The 17298-nt window shown below is 38.5% G+C and overlaps 1 protein-coding gene across 1 annotated transcript in view; it reads left to right on the top strand.

Moving 5' to 3' along the window:
• Positions 1-17298, top strand: part of LOC114456338 (latent-transforming growth factor beta-binding protein 2-like) — a 117257-nt gene that overhangs the window by 89796 nt on the left and 10163 nt on the right. The window contains exons 26-31 of the mRNA XM_028438029.1: positions 2980-3105; positions 3237-3356; positions 3454-3579; positions 5912-6034; positions 7344-7466; positions 15707-15835. Of these exons, the coding sequence (XP_028293830.1) occupies positions 2980-3105; positions 3237-3356; positions 3454-3579; positions 5912-6034; positions 7344-7466; positions 15707-15835 (747 nt within the window). The remainder of the gene's footprint in view (positions 1-2979; positions 3106-3236; positions 3357-3453; positions 3580-5911; positions 6035-7343; positions 7467-15706; positions 15836-17298) is intronic.

The raw sequence follows: 17298 nt of genomic DNA, 5'->3' as shown, positions 1-17298 counted from the left end.
ATCATTTTAAAGGTTGACTTTATGTACATACTAGTCAAGTCGACGTCGACTAGTCGATGAAGTCACCAAGAGCCGAAGCAGAGCCGAGTGGCAGCCGAGTGCCGGTGTTGTGCCAAAATCTGTGACCCAAAAAAATCTGTGACCGCAGGTGGTGACAGTTCCAACCCCTGCGGCTTCTCGGCGGACATTTACTCCCCCTTAAACACGTTTGTAAATCCAGCAAGAAACACTTGATGTTGTGGTGCCTTGCCGTGCAGGGATACTAGGACCCTCGTTTGCTGTGTTGCACCACCATCTTGGGCAAAAGTCAGGTCCTGCGACTAATCAACGTCACGTAAACAGACTTGCGAGACAACACTTAACTCAACCACTAGGTGTCAGTGAACAGTTATGGAACGCAAGCTCAGGCTTGACCACCCTGTAGCTGGCCACCTTTGATGAATGTGTCTAGTGTTAAAAAGGCTAAAACACCCCCGATTCAAAGGAACACTACTGATGATGCGTGTCAACATTTACATCCTTCCCATATTTGAGACACAGCTCCCAGGCCACTCTGAAATGGTCAATCCCATGTTAATACCATCTTTTGGCACAAAAGACAGATCACATCACGTCCCGTGTTTAATGATTCTACTTGTTCCTCGCATGTAAAAAAATAAATAAATTGTATTTTGTACCATTTTTGAACATTTCTAATATTGATAACACGATGCATTGTGATGTGTATCATTTAGTATCGTATCGTCAGATTAATGGCAATGTACACCCCTACTAAGGAGACATTAATCTTTGTAATTTTGCATACTGAAAGCAAGACATTTATGAGTTTGCACCTTGACTGTATGCATCAAGCACCTATTGTTTAAATTAACTCGTATTTACTTTCATGTTACTCGCACAATTGCACCATGAAACGTGTTCCATACTAATTTTTTCATCACATTTGCCCCTGTGGAGTTCACAAGTTTTTGTGTTACAAGAAGAAAATTAGTGTCGGCAAAAGTGTAAAGATTTGGAACAACTTGATAAATACCAAATTTGAATGGCAAGAAAATTGGGCCAGGTTTTCTTTAGAACTGTGTTTTTTTCCAAGTCTTTCCAATCTGATTGGTTTCTATTAAAAAATGGTTCAAGAATGGAAGAACTATCCACAAATGACAGCAAATAAGTTATATTCAAATAAAATGTGAATAAATAAGACAGTTATATTGTTGTGGAGGGTTGTTGTAAATTGTCACAATGATGACGGCTTTAACAAAAGTTCAAACAATATTACATAGTGACCACAGCTTCATTACAACTCTTTACTTAGTGATTAACCTTGACAAGAAAATGTGACTTTGACCAACACGAGGTTGGATCTGTCATGACTTCATGAGAACCAGGGAAGGAAGTGTTATTAAAACGGGATCTAACGGTCTAAGTTAGTCAGATACTTTGGTGTGTTCTTTAATCACAAGTGTGGATGTAAGCTTAGCGCAAGACCCCCCACTGATAGAAATCTTTTAGCTGAGAAAATGTTTCACAAAACAAGCCCTGGTCCCAGTCGGCCTCTGATGGGATTTTAATGGACGTTCATGATGCCATGGTAAATATTGAGAGTTTAATTTGAAATGAAGTCAAACACCCCTCTGCCCCAATATTTTGCAACTTGCCTTTATTTTACTTAAAAGGGAGCCACATAAATCACTCAACAAACGCTTGCAAATACCATATGTGCTGGCGTAAGACGATCACGTAAAAATTAACCAATGAGTGTCTGTAGCACCTGTAACTCCTGTTCATTCTGACAGTCCAACATACTTATCTTTCGACTTCTTTTAATAAAGCCCTGTCAGTACAATCCAATAAGGAAGGACTTGCCTATTGTGCCAGTGCATTAAGCTGAGTCACTAAGATTTTTCACAGATAAAATAGCTAAAAAGTAGCCAAGATGGTAACTTATAGTGGATGTTTCTCCCTTATCCCTCATCAAACAGCTACAGCTGGTTCAGAACAATGCAGCTCAGGTCTTGACCAGAACAAAGAGGTCGGATCACATTAGTCCAGTTTTAAAGTCTTTACACTGGCTCCAAGTCAGCCTCAGAAAAGACTTCAAAGTTCTGCTGCAGGTGTATAAATCTGTGTATGTGTTTGGTCCAGAATCCATCAGTGAGATGTTAGTCAGGTATTAACCTAGCAGGTCTCTCGGTGACACTGCTTTTAGTTGTTATGCTGCAAGAGCTGAAGTCAGCATCACATGGGAACGTTTTTAAATCCAAGTTAAAGGCACTCTTTTCTCTACTGCGCATGACTGAGAGGGAGATTTTTAATTATATTATTGTTGTTTTAAAGAGTAACTACACGGTAACCCGTGCTTTCTCCTGACCTGCCACAAAGAGGGAAATTTAAAAAGAATGCCTTGATTATGGGCGGGGCTGTTGGAGCAGTTAAGACACACCCAGGCTATACAATAAAATCTCCAATGAGCAATCTGTGCTATGCTAACTCATTACTCAATATACCTCTCTATTCACTCTTTCAATCCAACCTACTCACCACAATTTGTAGAGCCCACAAGTGCTAGTTTTTATAAAAGGGGCGGGGCTAAAAGTGCTAGTTTGTGATGTAAGATGGTCCCAAAACATCACATGATCTTTTTCTCAGCCAATAGCAAAAATCAATTGTAATAGTCATGTTTCAACCCATAGAGGGAAGTCACTCTGACATTTTACAACAAAATATGCTAAATTGAAAGTTGGACCAGGATTAATCAACAGCACTACTTCACACCCAAATACATTTGTCTTTTGGGGTTTAGTTACTCTTTAATGTTTTTACTGCTGATTTTAAATGTTTTTACTGTTGATTTTAATGTTGTTATTAATTTTTAAACACTTAAATGTTTTCTGTTGCACTTTTTAATCATGTAAAGCACATTGAATTGCTTTGTGTATGGAATGCGCTATACTACCTAATTTGCCTTGACTTATCACTTAGATATCAACGAGTGCCAGACCCCGGGGGTTTGTCCCACAGGCGTTTGCTCCAACACACAGGGCTCGTTCTCCTGCATGGCCTGCGATCCTGGTTTCACAGTGGCACCCAGCGGGCTCTACTGTCAAGGTACCTCACGAAAATATGTTTTCCTCCAGTCATCGTTTATGATGCCTGTATTTCCTCACATGCTTCCTGCATTCTGTTAGTATCAATCTTCAGTTTGCGGCTTTCTGAAGAACTCTGCTGTGTCATTTTAGATGTGAATGAATGTGACGATGGGAGCTTCTGTGTTGGGGGCAAGTGCACGAACACCATCGGCTCCTATGGCTGCTCCTGCCCTGCTGGCCTAGAGCTGGTGGACGGGACGTCCTGCAGAGGTAACTAGGCACACACGTGTAAAATAACCCGTGTCGGTAACTGTATCCTCCTGGTGGCATGTCGACAGCTGTGTGAGCTTGTGTTTGTTCTTGACAGATATCGACGAGTGTTTAACCATCGAGGGCATCTGCGGGGAAGGAGAATGTGTGAACACAGAAGGCTCGTACATGTGCGTCTGCTCTGACGGGCATACCACCATCGATGGAACGCTCGGCTGCCAAGGTAAAGGAAAACATTGCCACTCCAAGCTTTCACACATGATTCCCACCAATAAAAGTTGAGTGAAAAAAGGTAACAAATGAGAGTCTTTTGATTAAAGTACATCAGCAGAATTTGAGGAGTATAAGTAAATTAATCTTGGCCTAAAATATTTCCTCTTCTGAGAAAACATACAATTTAATTATGAGTAATCTGCAATCAAATAGACTTATTACCTTTGTGTTTGTGACTGAGGTATAAGTTCCCATACTAACCTTCGTTTGTAATGGGCCTTGGCGTCATCAACTTCCTCAGTTTGGACATTAACTTGACGCCTTTCCAAGGAAAGTACTGGAAACCCATAGAAATAAGCCTGATCAGAAACTTTCAGAGCATTTGGTGAAAAACCACGTGAATAAAGTCACAGATCAGAGATTTAATATAAAAAGTATAGTCAAAGAAACAGTTAAAAGTGGAACAATGAATGATCTAATCATGAGGTGAAAGGTCAGTGTTTTAGTCCATCGATACAGCCTGTTAATGGTTGGCATTTGTTTACATTAGTGAGGGTCACCTCTGAATCATGCACGTTTGCCCTAAAGTTTTTCAGATATTATCTCAGTCTGCATCAGGTACTTTGGCTGACCGCCACAACTAGTAATGTCCTTTAATTATCCTATAAATCAGTGGTTGTCTAATATTTTCTTGCAATCTGCCGTTGCACATAAAGCGTTGACACAATAAATGGAATACGGCTGTGACATGAGACTCCAATAAGGGATGAATGTTCTGGAAGGCTAGAAGTATGAAAGATGGCCTTAGTCATTAGAGGCCATAATGTCAGCGTGATGTCAGAGCATTCAGAAGAGGTCGATTTTGAGGCAAATGTGCACAAAAGGGAATTTTCCCTCCTGATGAAGAGTAATTTTCAATTGTTTAAGCTATAAACAGAATCAGTTCTCATTTATTGTCCAGTACCAGCAAGGTTTGTTTTCTCCAATGTGTTAAGTACTGTCTTTTTCCCATTGCATAGGTTTCAGGGGGTCGATATACTATGTTTTTTTTTTTTTAATCTTTTACTTTTTTGGTTTCTAATAGATCATTTTGAACATTTGTCTCACCTTTTCTTGTTGATAGGTTCTTCAGGCTTATGTTAGCTTACTTTCACTCATCTTAAATCCCTTAGGAACCCGTCTATCTCAGGGCTTGACCAAGACATGAACCCATGATCCCTGCAATGAGATGCAGCAATGCTCACCAGTGCACCGCAAAATGACCCCTATTTTCACTCTTTTATAGATGTCATTTTGGGGGGAAAAGCATTAAGAAACAACCAACTTTGTGTTCAAATAGGCGTTTTCCATCCATGAGACACAACTTGACATGCAGAGTCTTGTCAATCATGGTTGACCCTCTAGTGTCTTGTTCTGCCCTTAAGTTTCACTTCAAAAAAAAAAAAAGTATGAGGGCATTTGAACTTTATTGGTAATTAGTTTTTTTTTATCTGTCGTTACCCTGAAGCTGGTGGATTTCAGATGTTTGGCAAACGTGAAGGGGAGTGGCATCAACCATGACCGATGAGGACATCTGTGTTGAGAGCCTACAAACTTGCAATCAGAAGCATCTTCACATGCATTTTATTGTTGAGGAATGTTTAGATTTGATTTGTGCTGTTAGGGCAAGAGCCAAGGAATGTATTTTATAATTTCTACATTTTTTTTTAATCTTTTTTTTTTTTTTTTTTTTTTTTTTTTTAACATTACAAACTCAATTTAGTCAATTTAGGCAAATTCTCTAAATTGAATATGTATGAATAGCAGAAAATCTGAACACAAAGTAGCTGATCACATTAGTCTGAGCTCCCTGAGGTAAATGTCATAAGGTTGTTGTTTTTACCATTTGTATTCCACTAACAAGCAGAAGGATGTTGCAAAGGAAAATTCACAACATGTTCCCATAGATCAGTATCCTTTACGATGCAGACACAATGGTAACCCCCCCCCCCCCCCCCACCCCATATGCATATTACATGTCATCTTGTAATGGTGTTATTATCCCACATCCCCTACTAATCAAACTCTCTGTGTTCTTTATTAATTTTACAGATCTGGGGAAAATGTGCTCATTCTAAAAAAGCTGAGATAAATTATTTAGTTTTCTCCAAGTTTCCCCACTTTAAAAAAGTAATTCATCTCATGTTTAGACAAGTGCTTGATTGCACATTCTTTTGGTAATTCATTTGAGAAACTTACGAAGGGCTCATCCATACATAAGAAATGTTGATCCACCCTCTCTGTAATTATCTCTCTTAATGTGGTTGTCTTTCTCTTGCTTTTTTTTTTTTAATTCACTTCAGACATGGATGAATGTAGTAAGGACAACATCTGCGTTCGGGGTCAGTGTATTAACACAGACGGCTCCTTCTTGTGTCTGTGTGAAGCTGGCTTCAAATTTAATGAGGATACAGCGGACTGTGAAGGTAAGACTTGGTCATACGTCCCTATAATGATCAGTTGTGGATGTACAGGGTGTGTAGTGATGGCTTTAACCCTCATATCTCCACTGAGTGTGAGTAAACCTTCAAGGAACTAAGATTTTTTTTTTTTAGCTCATTTTTGCTTATTTTTACCCTTTTTCTGCAACTACTAATTGGCCATATTTTAACCTCGTTGTCTTGCCATATTTTTGCTCCTTTTAATGTATTTTGCCATATTACTCTGATTTCTGCCACTTCTCCATCTAATTTAACATTTTTTCCACTTTTTTCCAGAAATTTTTGGCACTTATAAACCCTTTCCACAACTTCTCCCACCTAATGTTGTATATGTTGACCCATTATTGTTACTTTTAACCTTTTTATCACATTTCATGCTTATTTTTTGCCAGTTTAACCACATTCACTGTTTGCCCTGCCCATTATTTGCCAGTTTAAACTAATTGGTTCTACTAATTGTTCCAATATTGACAATTTGAACAATTTTTCTGTCCGTTTTTGGACACTCTAATTTACAACTTTTAACCAATTTCTCTAGTTTTTAAAATCCTATTTCAACACCTTTTTCACCATTTTTGGTCACTTTTAACTCATTTTATTTCCGATTAAAACAAGAATTTACATCTTTAAGAAGGCTATATACTATGGCACTAATAATAATAAAATTCCTGCATAACAGTGGCTATAATTCACATAAATAAATAATTGTGGTTATCACAGATTCATATAACAATGGACCATAGTTTTGCTGACTTTATGGATGGGCTCCAAAAAGCTCCCCTTTATTCTCCCTGATAGATGGTCCACGGTCTCTGGCACCTTCATTTTGGGGGTCATGGGCTGAAAAGGTTGAGAACCACTGGTTTAGATGATGTAGCATGGTAAGGTAGGATAGAATGGGCTTTTTGTGAAAGTGTCTATTTATGGTGTAGAGACTTTGTTAGTGCGCTCTCAGACTTGGGGAGGTGGCTGAATTACGTAGCTGAAGGCCCGTGAGTTCCCGCTCTCCTGAGGGAAGCATGAATGACCCCATTGTGAGAAGGAGGTGTTTCTCCCTCTGGAACTTCTCCCTGTCGCGCCTTCACACGTTCTTTGGTTGCTGTGATAATATTGTTCTTGGCCATTCCTGCTGCCTGCTGTGTTTACTGTGAAGAGCTACTCCACAGGCCTCCGGGGCCATCTTCCTCTGCTTAGCCAATCACTGGAAACATTGGATATGATATGATACGTTTGTACATGTGGTTGTGCTTGTGTTGATAATGAACTAACCAGCGTGTGTCTCTCCTTTGTGCAGACCAGAATGAATGCAAGGACTTTGAGGGCTCTGTTTGTGGTACCTGGCGGTGTGAGAACACCATCGGCTCCTACAGGTGCTTCATGGGTTGTGAACCCGGACTGGAGGGAACCACAGGTTGTGGTGAGTAGATAAAAGATAATGGGATAACTAATATCTGTCTTTGTTACAGAGAACACAGTGAAAACTGAAAAAGAAAAAATGTCAAGATGCCGTACTGATCTTTTCACCAAGGGGCGTGCGTCACAAATTAGCCTTAGCGATAAAAATATTCACTTGTTTCAACAACGTACTCACAACAAACGTTCTATGAACTAAGTATTTGTCCTTTAGTCCTTGTGCAAAATGTAATAAATTCCATGACTTACCTTTTACTTTGTGATAAAGAACAAGCATAAATACATTTGTTTCACTGCTTATTTGTGACCATAACCAGGCTCTCTAAGGAAAGGTAAGAAAAACCTTGTTAAAGAGACGATATAAAAAGAGAAGGCAGTGTTCCACTTTGGTGAGGAGGAAAGGAACATGGGAGAGGGAGTTGGGGTGAGGCAGTGGAAGGAGTCGGGAAAGTAAGCAGTCAACTATTTTGGTTGTGCTGAAAGTATAATGTGATGCTATCGTTGTGCACATTGTGTCGTGGCGTTTAAGCTATTGAGCCAATCTGGTGACAAATGTAGAGAAGTTGAAGACGGTGACGCCATACCAAGCTCAAGTGTATAATGGTGGTCGTGAACAGAGGGAAAGGGTGAATGCTTATACCTAGAATTCATATTTGGGATCAAGGTATCTAAGGTTATCAACGTATCTAAGGTTAGGTCTTCCTACATTTAACGTTGGTATCTTATAGTATTTAAATAATAAGTGTTTTTAACTAATTAAATAGAAGATTTTAAAAAAGGGGGTTCAATCTTGTGGTTTAATCATTTTTCTGATTGAATAATATTTCTTTTTTTTTATTACACTCTGTCTAAATGACAATTTTGGTGTCATGAGTAAAATAAACCTCAGCACGTGTTTCACATTGGTTTTAGTTTCAACTTGTGAAAGTATTGTAAAACAGAGTTGGGTTTACTTTACAAACCATGTTCTTGAGTTCAGAGGGGCAGATATAAAGAACAGGAAAATTGATTTCTTATCGAATACTTACCATCAGGTTACCAGGGAGTGGGAGACCAACTGGGAAAAGTAGGCCCAGAGCGTTAGAGTTGAGTGGTGCATGTTTGTACGGTACTGTGGTGTTTGTTGTTGGCAGAGTTTTTATAGGAGTATTACCTAATGCCACTTTGGTGCTCATCATTGACAGACCCTACCTTTGCACACAGTGGTCTGACCGTGGTTACAGTATGTGTGGCTGCCTCCTCACTGCACTTTTATGACGATGTCTGTCTGGCTCTGGCTTTAGAGTGTGGAGCACTGTGATGTGATAAAGTCTGATGGAAAACAGCTGCTTACCTCTGCGTCAAAACACAGCCAAGCAGCTACAAAGCAGTAGCGTTGTTGGATTGTGTGTGTGTTTTATATTACAATTGTATGTAGTGACAAGTCGAAAGGCTGTAGAGCATTTTCTTTAACTTGCTCTGGGTTTGCCTTGTTAACTACACACAGTGTGGTTGAGAGATCCATTGGCAGACATGAAATTGTATCTCTGCATTAATATTAGTGATAGACCAATGCATCGGCCGACCGACATTATCGTCCGTTTTCTGCGTTTTTTTTACGCGTTTGCCGATCTGCATTATTTACAGAGAGCAGAAATATTTTTAACTTGTCGTTTTACCTCATCTTTGTTAATTTCGATAAATGTTCCTTTTCTAAAAATTGAGACTCGTACCATTTGTTACCATCATTGTGTAATTTTGATGATGTAAATTGCAGGAGCAAACGTTGTATCGGCTACAAATATTGGCTCAACGAAATCGACAGTTCGTATCGGTCATCGGCTCAGGCTGATGGGGAAAAAAAAACGTATCGGCATCGGCCCTAAACAATCCATATCGGCCTATTCCTAATTGATATTCATTTTCTGTAGTTGAACATTGACTCTAATTTGGTTCAGACAGGGGTGTCAAACTCATATCAGTTCAGGGCCGAAGACAGACCAGTCTGATCTTATGTGGGCCACAGATTAAAGGCAAGATGATGAGCAATTTCAACACTATTCTGCCCTAATTTGAACTTTCATGTATAAATGGTGTAAAGCAACGACAATATCCAAGCAATAAGTGACACGTCAGTCACTGCAGGTTCATCACCTAAATTTATTGGATTTTGTGACCAATTTGCATTTATTTTGGAGACATTTTGTGGAATAATTTCAGGAAAATTATAGGACTTTAAAAAAAGAAGGAAAATTGCAAATATTGTGGAGTTTAATTGAGTTTTGTATTTGGAGGGACTGAGATATGAAACATTGTGTAAATGACCAAATAATTCAATTGTAGATGTTTTCTCTGTCATTTTTACTTTCTACTGCGGGCCATAGTGAATGCACTAAAGGGCCTGATTTGGCCCCCGGGCCTTGAGTTGGCACATGGAGTTTAGAGGTTTGCTACTGTGTTATTGACATACACAGCCAATCAAATGAAAGAGTTCTATGAGACAAGATAAAAACAGGTGTGCAGTCTTCATTGTTGTATTAGGAAATGGGAAATATCTCATAAAGAGGTAGAAGTCGAGACTTCTGTCAAACACAAATGTACGACTGACTATTTTTGACCAATATCTTATTGTGAAAGTCAATGCTACACACAATGCTGGCTTTTTTCACCTTTGTTGCTGCCCTTACCTCAGGTAAAAGTCAAAGAGAAGCGTTCACACACTCTGGAGCACTTTTGTCTCCTCAGAACTTTAAGGCGAGCTCACAGCAGATTTGCCGTTTCTGAGTTGTGTTGTTTTATTTTTACTCACTGACTTTTGAAAGGAGAGGTGGTTGTTGTTTTTGGCTCTGCTGACTGCACTCCTTTAGATTTAGAGACCATGACAAAAAGGGGAAAGCAGAGTATTTTTGCGAAGTACGCGTTACCCACAACTGTGCTATATTTAACATGATATAGAAAGAGTCTATAGTTTTTAAATGTTTTTATGTGAGTGTGTGCAGGTTTTTGTATACGTGTGTATTTTCAGGTCATTGTTTTTAACTTTAATTACCTTTAAAGCCTATAAAATCCCCACAAGCTTTGCCTCGTCTTTAATAAACGTTTCCCTAGGGCGGAAATTGTCTGCGGTGGCCTCCCTCGCCTGTGAATGTATAGACATGTCACGTTTTATTGTGTGTTTTTTATTGAGCTGTTGTGCAGATCTAGAATGGTATTGATTGATTTGAAAGGCTGCTGCTGCTGTTATAGTAACACAATTCAGATTGTAGATCAACTTTCAAATAAATATTGCACAAAAATACTTCCTTGAAAACAAAAGCTCACTTCATCCTTGTGTAGTCACTTGTGAAATAGGCCCTCCATATGGAAGTAATCAGGCCAGGGGTTGCCCTGTGAATATGGGAGAAGTGTGGGCGGTGAAGGGTGAGCCAGCAGTCTGAGATTCCTGCGTCCTCATTGGCTGTTCCGTGCTCCAGGTTAACACGTGGCACACAGACCAGATCTTCCCCCTCATTCATTGTCAAATCACAGCACCCCTGGATCAAAGAAATAGTTTCTCATGTGTGAGATCATTAATCTGTGTCACTGAGGCATTTTTCTGACACATACCAAATTAGCGAAAGCCTACGTACACCCTGACTTTAAAGGTTGAAGCCCTACAACACCCGTGGATTTAACCGGTGAACCCTTTTGATTCAGTTTGACACTTAAAACCAAGATTCTTTAGTGTTACGGTGTAGTTACAGTATGTCGACTCGTCTTTATTTGAATGCTGTAAAGCATTTATTTATTATTGAATCCCTTTTTCTTCATCATTATTATTATTATTATTATTCTCTCTGTTTTCATTAAGGGTGTCCCGATTCGATATTGATAAGGAATATTGGTCCTAAGTCGGCATAAAAATGATATCCGATAAAATAGGATTATATCAGTCTGCATCTGAAATTTCCAAAACAATATATATATATATATATATATATATATATATATGTTGTTTTTATTGGATTTATTGAGGGTTTTTTTATTTGTTTATTGCAGTTGTAGAATATTCATATGTTTAAGGTTAAAGGTATTGTGCACGATGTTTAGAAAAGAAATGCCCTCTCCACTTTTTGAAAAACATGCGCATGCGCAACATGCCTACGTGTGCGGGAGAGCGTCTTCCACTATGTCAGACTCGCCACCGGTAAGTGCGCACCGGGCACGAGCACGTACGACAGCCTTACGTAAACATGATTGACAATTAGGAGGACCAATAGTTTTGATGATCCACCCGGAAGTTAAACATCGTCCACAATACCTTTAAAATGTATTTAATCCATTGGTTAAAATTAAATGGGTTTGTTATTCTCATACCTACCGTTGCTGACTAATGTTCTTTGCTTGAGTAATATCACTTGATCAAGCCTTTTCTAACATTCTACACTACAAAATAAGTAATAAAAGTATGAATGATCTCTGCTGATATTGTTTAAGACCAATATCTGCCATTACTGAAGGATGCAATATCATTATTGTATTCAAAAGGGACAAAGTTGTTTCGGGACACCCCTAATTTTTCACAAATAACTCGTTTGCCAAATTTAGCCTGATTTTACCAATCACGGTACCTGCAGAATACTAAGGACAATCCTGCTATGTCCCAGTGTTTTTGTTGTTTAAGTGGTCGTTTATATATATTTTTTTGTTTAAAGGAGAGTGAGAAATGCTGACTCATACTAAGGGTATAACTGACAATATCCTGAGGATATACTGACTCTAGACCAGGGGTTCTCGACTGGTCTCACTCTGCGACCCAATTTTGCCAACGTCATTGAATCGCTACCCACTTTTTTTTTTTTAGAATTCAACCAACCAAATGTAATCTTATTAATCCATATAGTCATTTTTTAAACATAAGTCTATATATTTGCCTGTGGAACAAGCATTTCCCAACATGCCTGTCAAAAACAAAAGTTTCTTTCAAAATAAAAGACAAGTCCAACCCAACATGAGAGACATTACTGTAAGTATTTATTTATGTTTGACCAGCTGTCTGCGACCCACCCAGTACAGGTCCGTGACCCACTTTTGGGTCCCGACCCACCAGTTGAGAATGACTGCTCTAGACAACCTTTCAACTCGGTGTTAAACTAAAGGTTTAAGAGAAACGACCCCATGTCCTGCTAGAATAAGATCCTCTTGAGATGTATTTATGTGTTTGCATTTTTTTTTTCCCACAAACCCACAGTGCTGTGATGAGCATTCTGATATTCCCAACGAATAAATCCTCCATATTAAAAAAAAAAAAATCTTCCAACCATCTCTCTCCAACCTGCCTGTATCAATATCTCAAAAAAAAAAACATAGTATTATTAATTTATTTTAATATTCCATTCTTAGCTAAAGAATATGTTTAGTTTTAATTATATTAATATTTTAGGTCCTTTTTGTTAAAAATAATTTTTAGTGTCAGATGTTGCCTTTTTGTTAAGAGTTTTTTATTCCCTGTCCCTGAGCCATGATGCATCATGGGGAGTTGAGACAGGAACACTGACAGAGCCCTCAGACAGTGGTTGTCATCGTAAGAGTTGAATACAAGTGTATGGATTAACTCCAAAAAGGCTTTTCTTTTCCAGTGAATAGTTTGTTCCCCAACTGAGGTAGATGTTATTGCCTTCATGGCAAATAACACTTTTTGGACAACTTAGGGAATTTACAGGCCAACATATGAGTGGGATGAAATCTGCTACAACTGTTCAAATCAACCTTCTGGTAACAATGTAGGTCTAGAATATATTTTTCATGAAAGCTTGTGAAGGGAAGCTTATATGAAACAGTAAAGCCGTTTGGTTTCCTGACTTCAGGGTCTGCTTAATTGTTAGTTCTAGTTTTTTGCTCTCTGAGTTGAGCTAGTTCATATTTTGTTGGATTTAATTCTTAAATTGGCTTCATATTGGTTGTTTCTAAGGCAGTGATAGCTTTAGTCCAATTTTATGTGTTTTATTGTGCTGAATGTGTTGCTGTTGTGGCCATGTCAAAAAAATTGTTTCTGTCACTGCTTCGGGACAGACGGTAAAGTCTATCTATCTATCTATCTATCTATCTATCTATCTATCTATCTATCTATCTATCTATCTATCTATCCATCTTAGGGCTGGGATAAATGATTATTTTTGAAATGATTAATCTAGCGATTATTTCCTCACTGCATCTAGTAATCTAACGATTAATTTTTCCAGTTTCATTCGATTCGATTATCTCCCCATTAATTGACTCAAAGTAATTTATACATGTTGATGTACAAATCTAAAATGAAAGCAAAAAAACATGAATTCCTTAAAATCGCAATATGTGTATATTGCTATTCATCTAAAAATTCCAAAATAAAGTTCAAGTAAGAATATAAAAGTGCAAAATAATGCATTCAGAGTCAGAGGTAGCATTCAATAAAAAATAAAAAGGCAGTGGGAGCTGGCATTTATGTTGAAAACACATAGGCCTAGCTTACTGAAAAAGTGCCTATTTTAAAGCTAGGGTAGGCGATTTTCTCCAGATACACTTTTTAAGTTTTTGGTTGAAATTGTGTTTATGTCCTGACAGAAATTACATACATATATTCAAAATCATGCTAGCTTTTGAAAATCACCTACCTTCCTTTAATTCTTCATTCACATGAAAATAACAACAACTTAAAGTAATACACTGCACACAGAAAGTGCTTTTCCAACAAAAAATAAACTTTATTTTGTGTGTGTGTCTGTATGCGTGTGTGTGCTGCTGCTGCCGCCGATGTCACGGCGGGTGTTTCTTCCTTGTCACGTTGACGCGCTGCCGTCCGGTCACACCCGGGATAAAGGACGAGGGTTACGGGGAACATCTACTTTCGACAAACGAATGCGTGTCTTCACTGCCTTGTACTTTTGAAACTCGGAGGAGCCACTCGCGTTAGTTATTTTCTGGCGCCGCCATCTTTGTTTTGGCATTGGCGCGCATATTTTGCTTTGACGTCATCGATTACGTCAATGCGTCATCCCAGCCTTTATCTGTCTGTCTGTCTGTCTGTCTGTCTAGTTTCCCTGTCTTCCCTCTTCTTGTGCCAACCTCCTGATTGCCTTCTTTCCACTATCAAATGAGTGTTTGGTCATTGTGTGGTTGGTGATATTGGGAATATTGCCAAATCTGTCTGTCTAATCACTTTGCTGCTTTTACATTTGCTCCTAACTTTATACATATCCGCGGTGAAAAATGCTCCAATTTAGCTCCATATAGCATTTGTAGACTTGAGTAGAAATGGAGACAAATCATTGTGAATGCTGAAAGCTGAGCTGGTGTGCAGATGATTGCTGAAAAAAAGCTGACAAAATACTGAATCTGAATTATAGCAGGAAAATACAATATTGGTTTATGGCTAACATTTTGAAAATGTTTGAAACTGTAAACACCGCTGAGTGATGGAAGATATATAAGAATTTTAGAAGTTTGGAAGACTCCCTTGACTTGTGTAACGTCAGAAAATGTGTAAATACATAAACTACAATTAAAAGCAGATGCCCAGTGTACATCTGTATGAAATATGGTGGGTTAGAACAAAAATGAAAAAAGAGGACGCCAACACTTTAAATGCTGACGTGTATGAAATTGCATTCATGTTATAGTAAATCAGTGGTGGTGTGAGATTTAAGTTCCTCCCCTGTACGTTTACAGTGAACCATGTATTTGTTCCTGGTCTAGGTTAGGATAAGAAGCAGTAATCATTGAGCCACTTTTCCTCTCTAACAAAGATCATGCTTCTTCACATGTTTCTGTTGTTTTTTAATTGTTGCCAAGCAAACAAAAAGTACTGACCTACTATGATGCTGCCAGATCTGTTTGCTTTTCTTCATTTATTCACTAACACAAAAAAATATGCTTTGTTTGTTCTATAAAACAGATTAAAAACAAAGCAGATTTGGCTCATAAATGTTGTTGATTGTAAAAATATACGTCACTGTAGCTGTGACCTTAAAGCACTTTATATTCCACAGCAATCACACGCTGCACAAAGCCTCTGTGAATTAATTGAGCAACAGCAAAGTTTGAAAACCCTCCTGAATGAATAGTGGAATCTGTACACTGTTTCTGACATGTTATGATGGCCCTGATTTCTTTTGCTATTGTACGATCGAAACGGTCTTGCTGTTTATTTTGAAAAAGCATCGTAGTGTTTATAGAGGCAGCATGAAGGCCTGTGTCGAGGGCTGATGCTGTAAATATTAATGTTGTGCTCATCTCTCTTGGTCGCAGATATTGATGAGTGCAACAATGAAACCATCTGTGGGAACCACGGCTTCTGCGAGAACACAGATGGTTCCTTCCGCTGCCAGTGTGACCAAGGCTACAACAACCCACCGGGAGACATGACCACATGTGTTGGTGCGTAACCGCAGTCGTGATTGGATTTTACCATTGCTTGTGTCCATCACTGTTCTGTTAACACACATCTAAGTAAATAATCAGAGCTGATGTGCAGCTATGGTTGGGGCCAGGCAATTTTAGGAAAAACAAGACAGCAGCTGTTTTTAGGCAGATTTCAAACCGCTGCCAAAAATTCAGTTATTAAGACAAAAATGCGATAATACACATATTGCACGTAGACTTTATGGAGATGTTGGTTATTTGTTTACAGCTATGTTATGTTTATAAATGTCATTTTTGCATTGACTAATTGTTTGCATGAGGGAAATTAAATTCAACTTTATTTGTATAGCACAATTTACACCAAAGTCATCTCAATGCGCTTGTCAAAATATAAAATTCATAATAAGAAAGATAAAAACCCAAAAAGATCCACATGAACAAGCATTTAGCGACAGTGGGAAGAAACAATTCCCTTTTAACAGGAAGAAATTGCCAACAGAACCAGGTTCAGAGGTGGCAGCCATCTGCGTCGACTGGTTGGGGTTAGTGGACAGAAGGACCAACAGAACAGGATAGAGAGATAGAACATCAAAGTGTCCCAGACGAGTTGAGCCGCGAACCACAGATCAGGAACTGCCATCATCAGCTTCACGACACCTGAAACAGAGCAGAGAGAGAAGGGCGAGGAGAAGGCACTGACTGCAGAAAAACATGATACATTATTATCAAGTCAGCCTGCCTTGGCCTTGGGCCTCACTCCCAGTGGCCTAGTCAACACTTATTGTAAAGGTAACGAATCTCTCCCCGTTTATTGGTAAGCTAACAGCAACTCCAAGGTCTGTAAATGCGACCGTTCACAGACAAACCCATGTCTGCTCTAGCGGTTAGGTTATGTTGTGATTCAGTCCTGTTTATGCGGACTGTAAATCATAGCCAGCTACATCAAAATTTGAATCTCTTCCCGTTTATTGAACCAGTAAATGCGACCATTTACAGACGAGCCCATGTCTGCTCTAGTGATTAGATTATGTTATGATTCAATTCAAATTCAAAATGCTGTAAAACTGTAAGATTTTGAGACAAAATTCTGATATTTTCCAAACATCATCTACCATGACTCCAAAATGTTTTATTTATTTATTCAGTTTATTTTCAACATGGTTACATTCACTTTCACTGAACACAGAAAATTTACATCAAAGCTTGTCTCTCTGGTCAAACATTCTTAGGTTGTTCTGAACACAATATTATTTCATTTTTTTTTTTTTTTTGTCCTTTTTAATTTTTTAATGAACATTGAAGTTGTATATGTTTACATTACTGTTTACAGTCAAACATTTTTATGCACTGCAAGCTTAATTTTTTGATGAATTAAAAATCTGTGTGGCTGTAGCAAGTTTGGTGTGAATTGAGTAATAATTGTGGGAGGAGAGAGTGTTCAGTGTTGGGGCTACATTTTGGTAAAAGTTTCAAATCTG

Source organism: Gouania willdenowi, chromosome 22 (genome assembly GCF_900634775.1).
Source record: "Gouania willdenowi chromosome 22, fGouWil2.1, whole genome shotgun sequence".
Taxonomy (NCBI): Eukaryota; Metazoa; Chordata; class Actinopteri; order Blenniiformes; family Gobiesocidae; genus Gouania; species Gouania willdenowi.
This window is presented reverse-complemented; position numbering and strand designations above follow the sequence as displayed.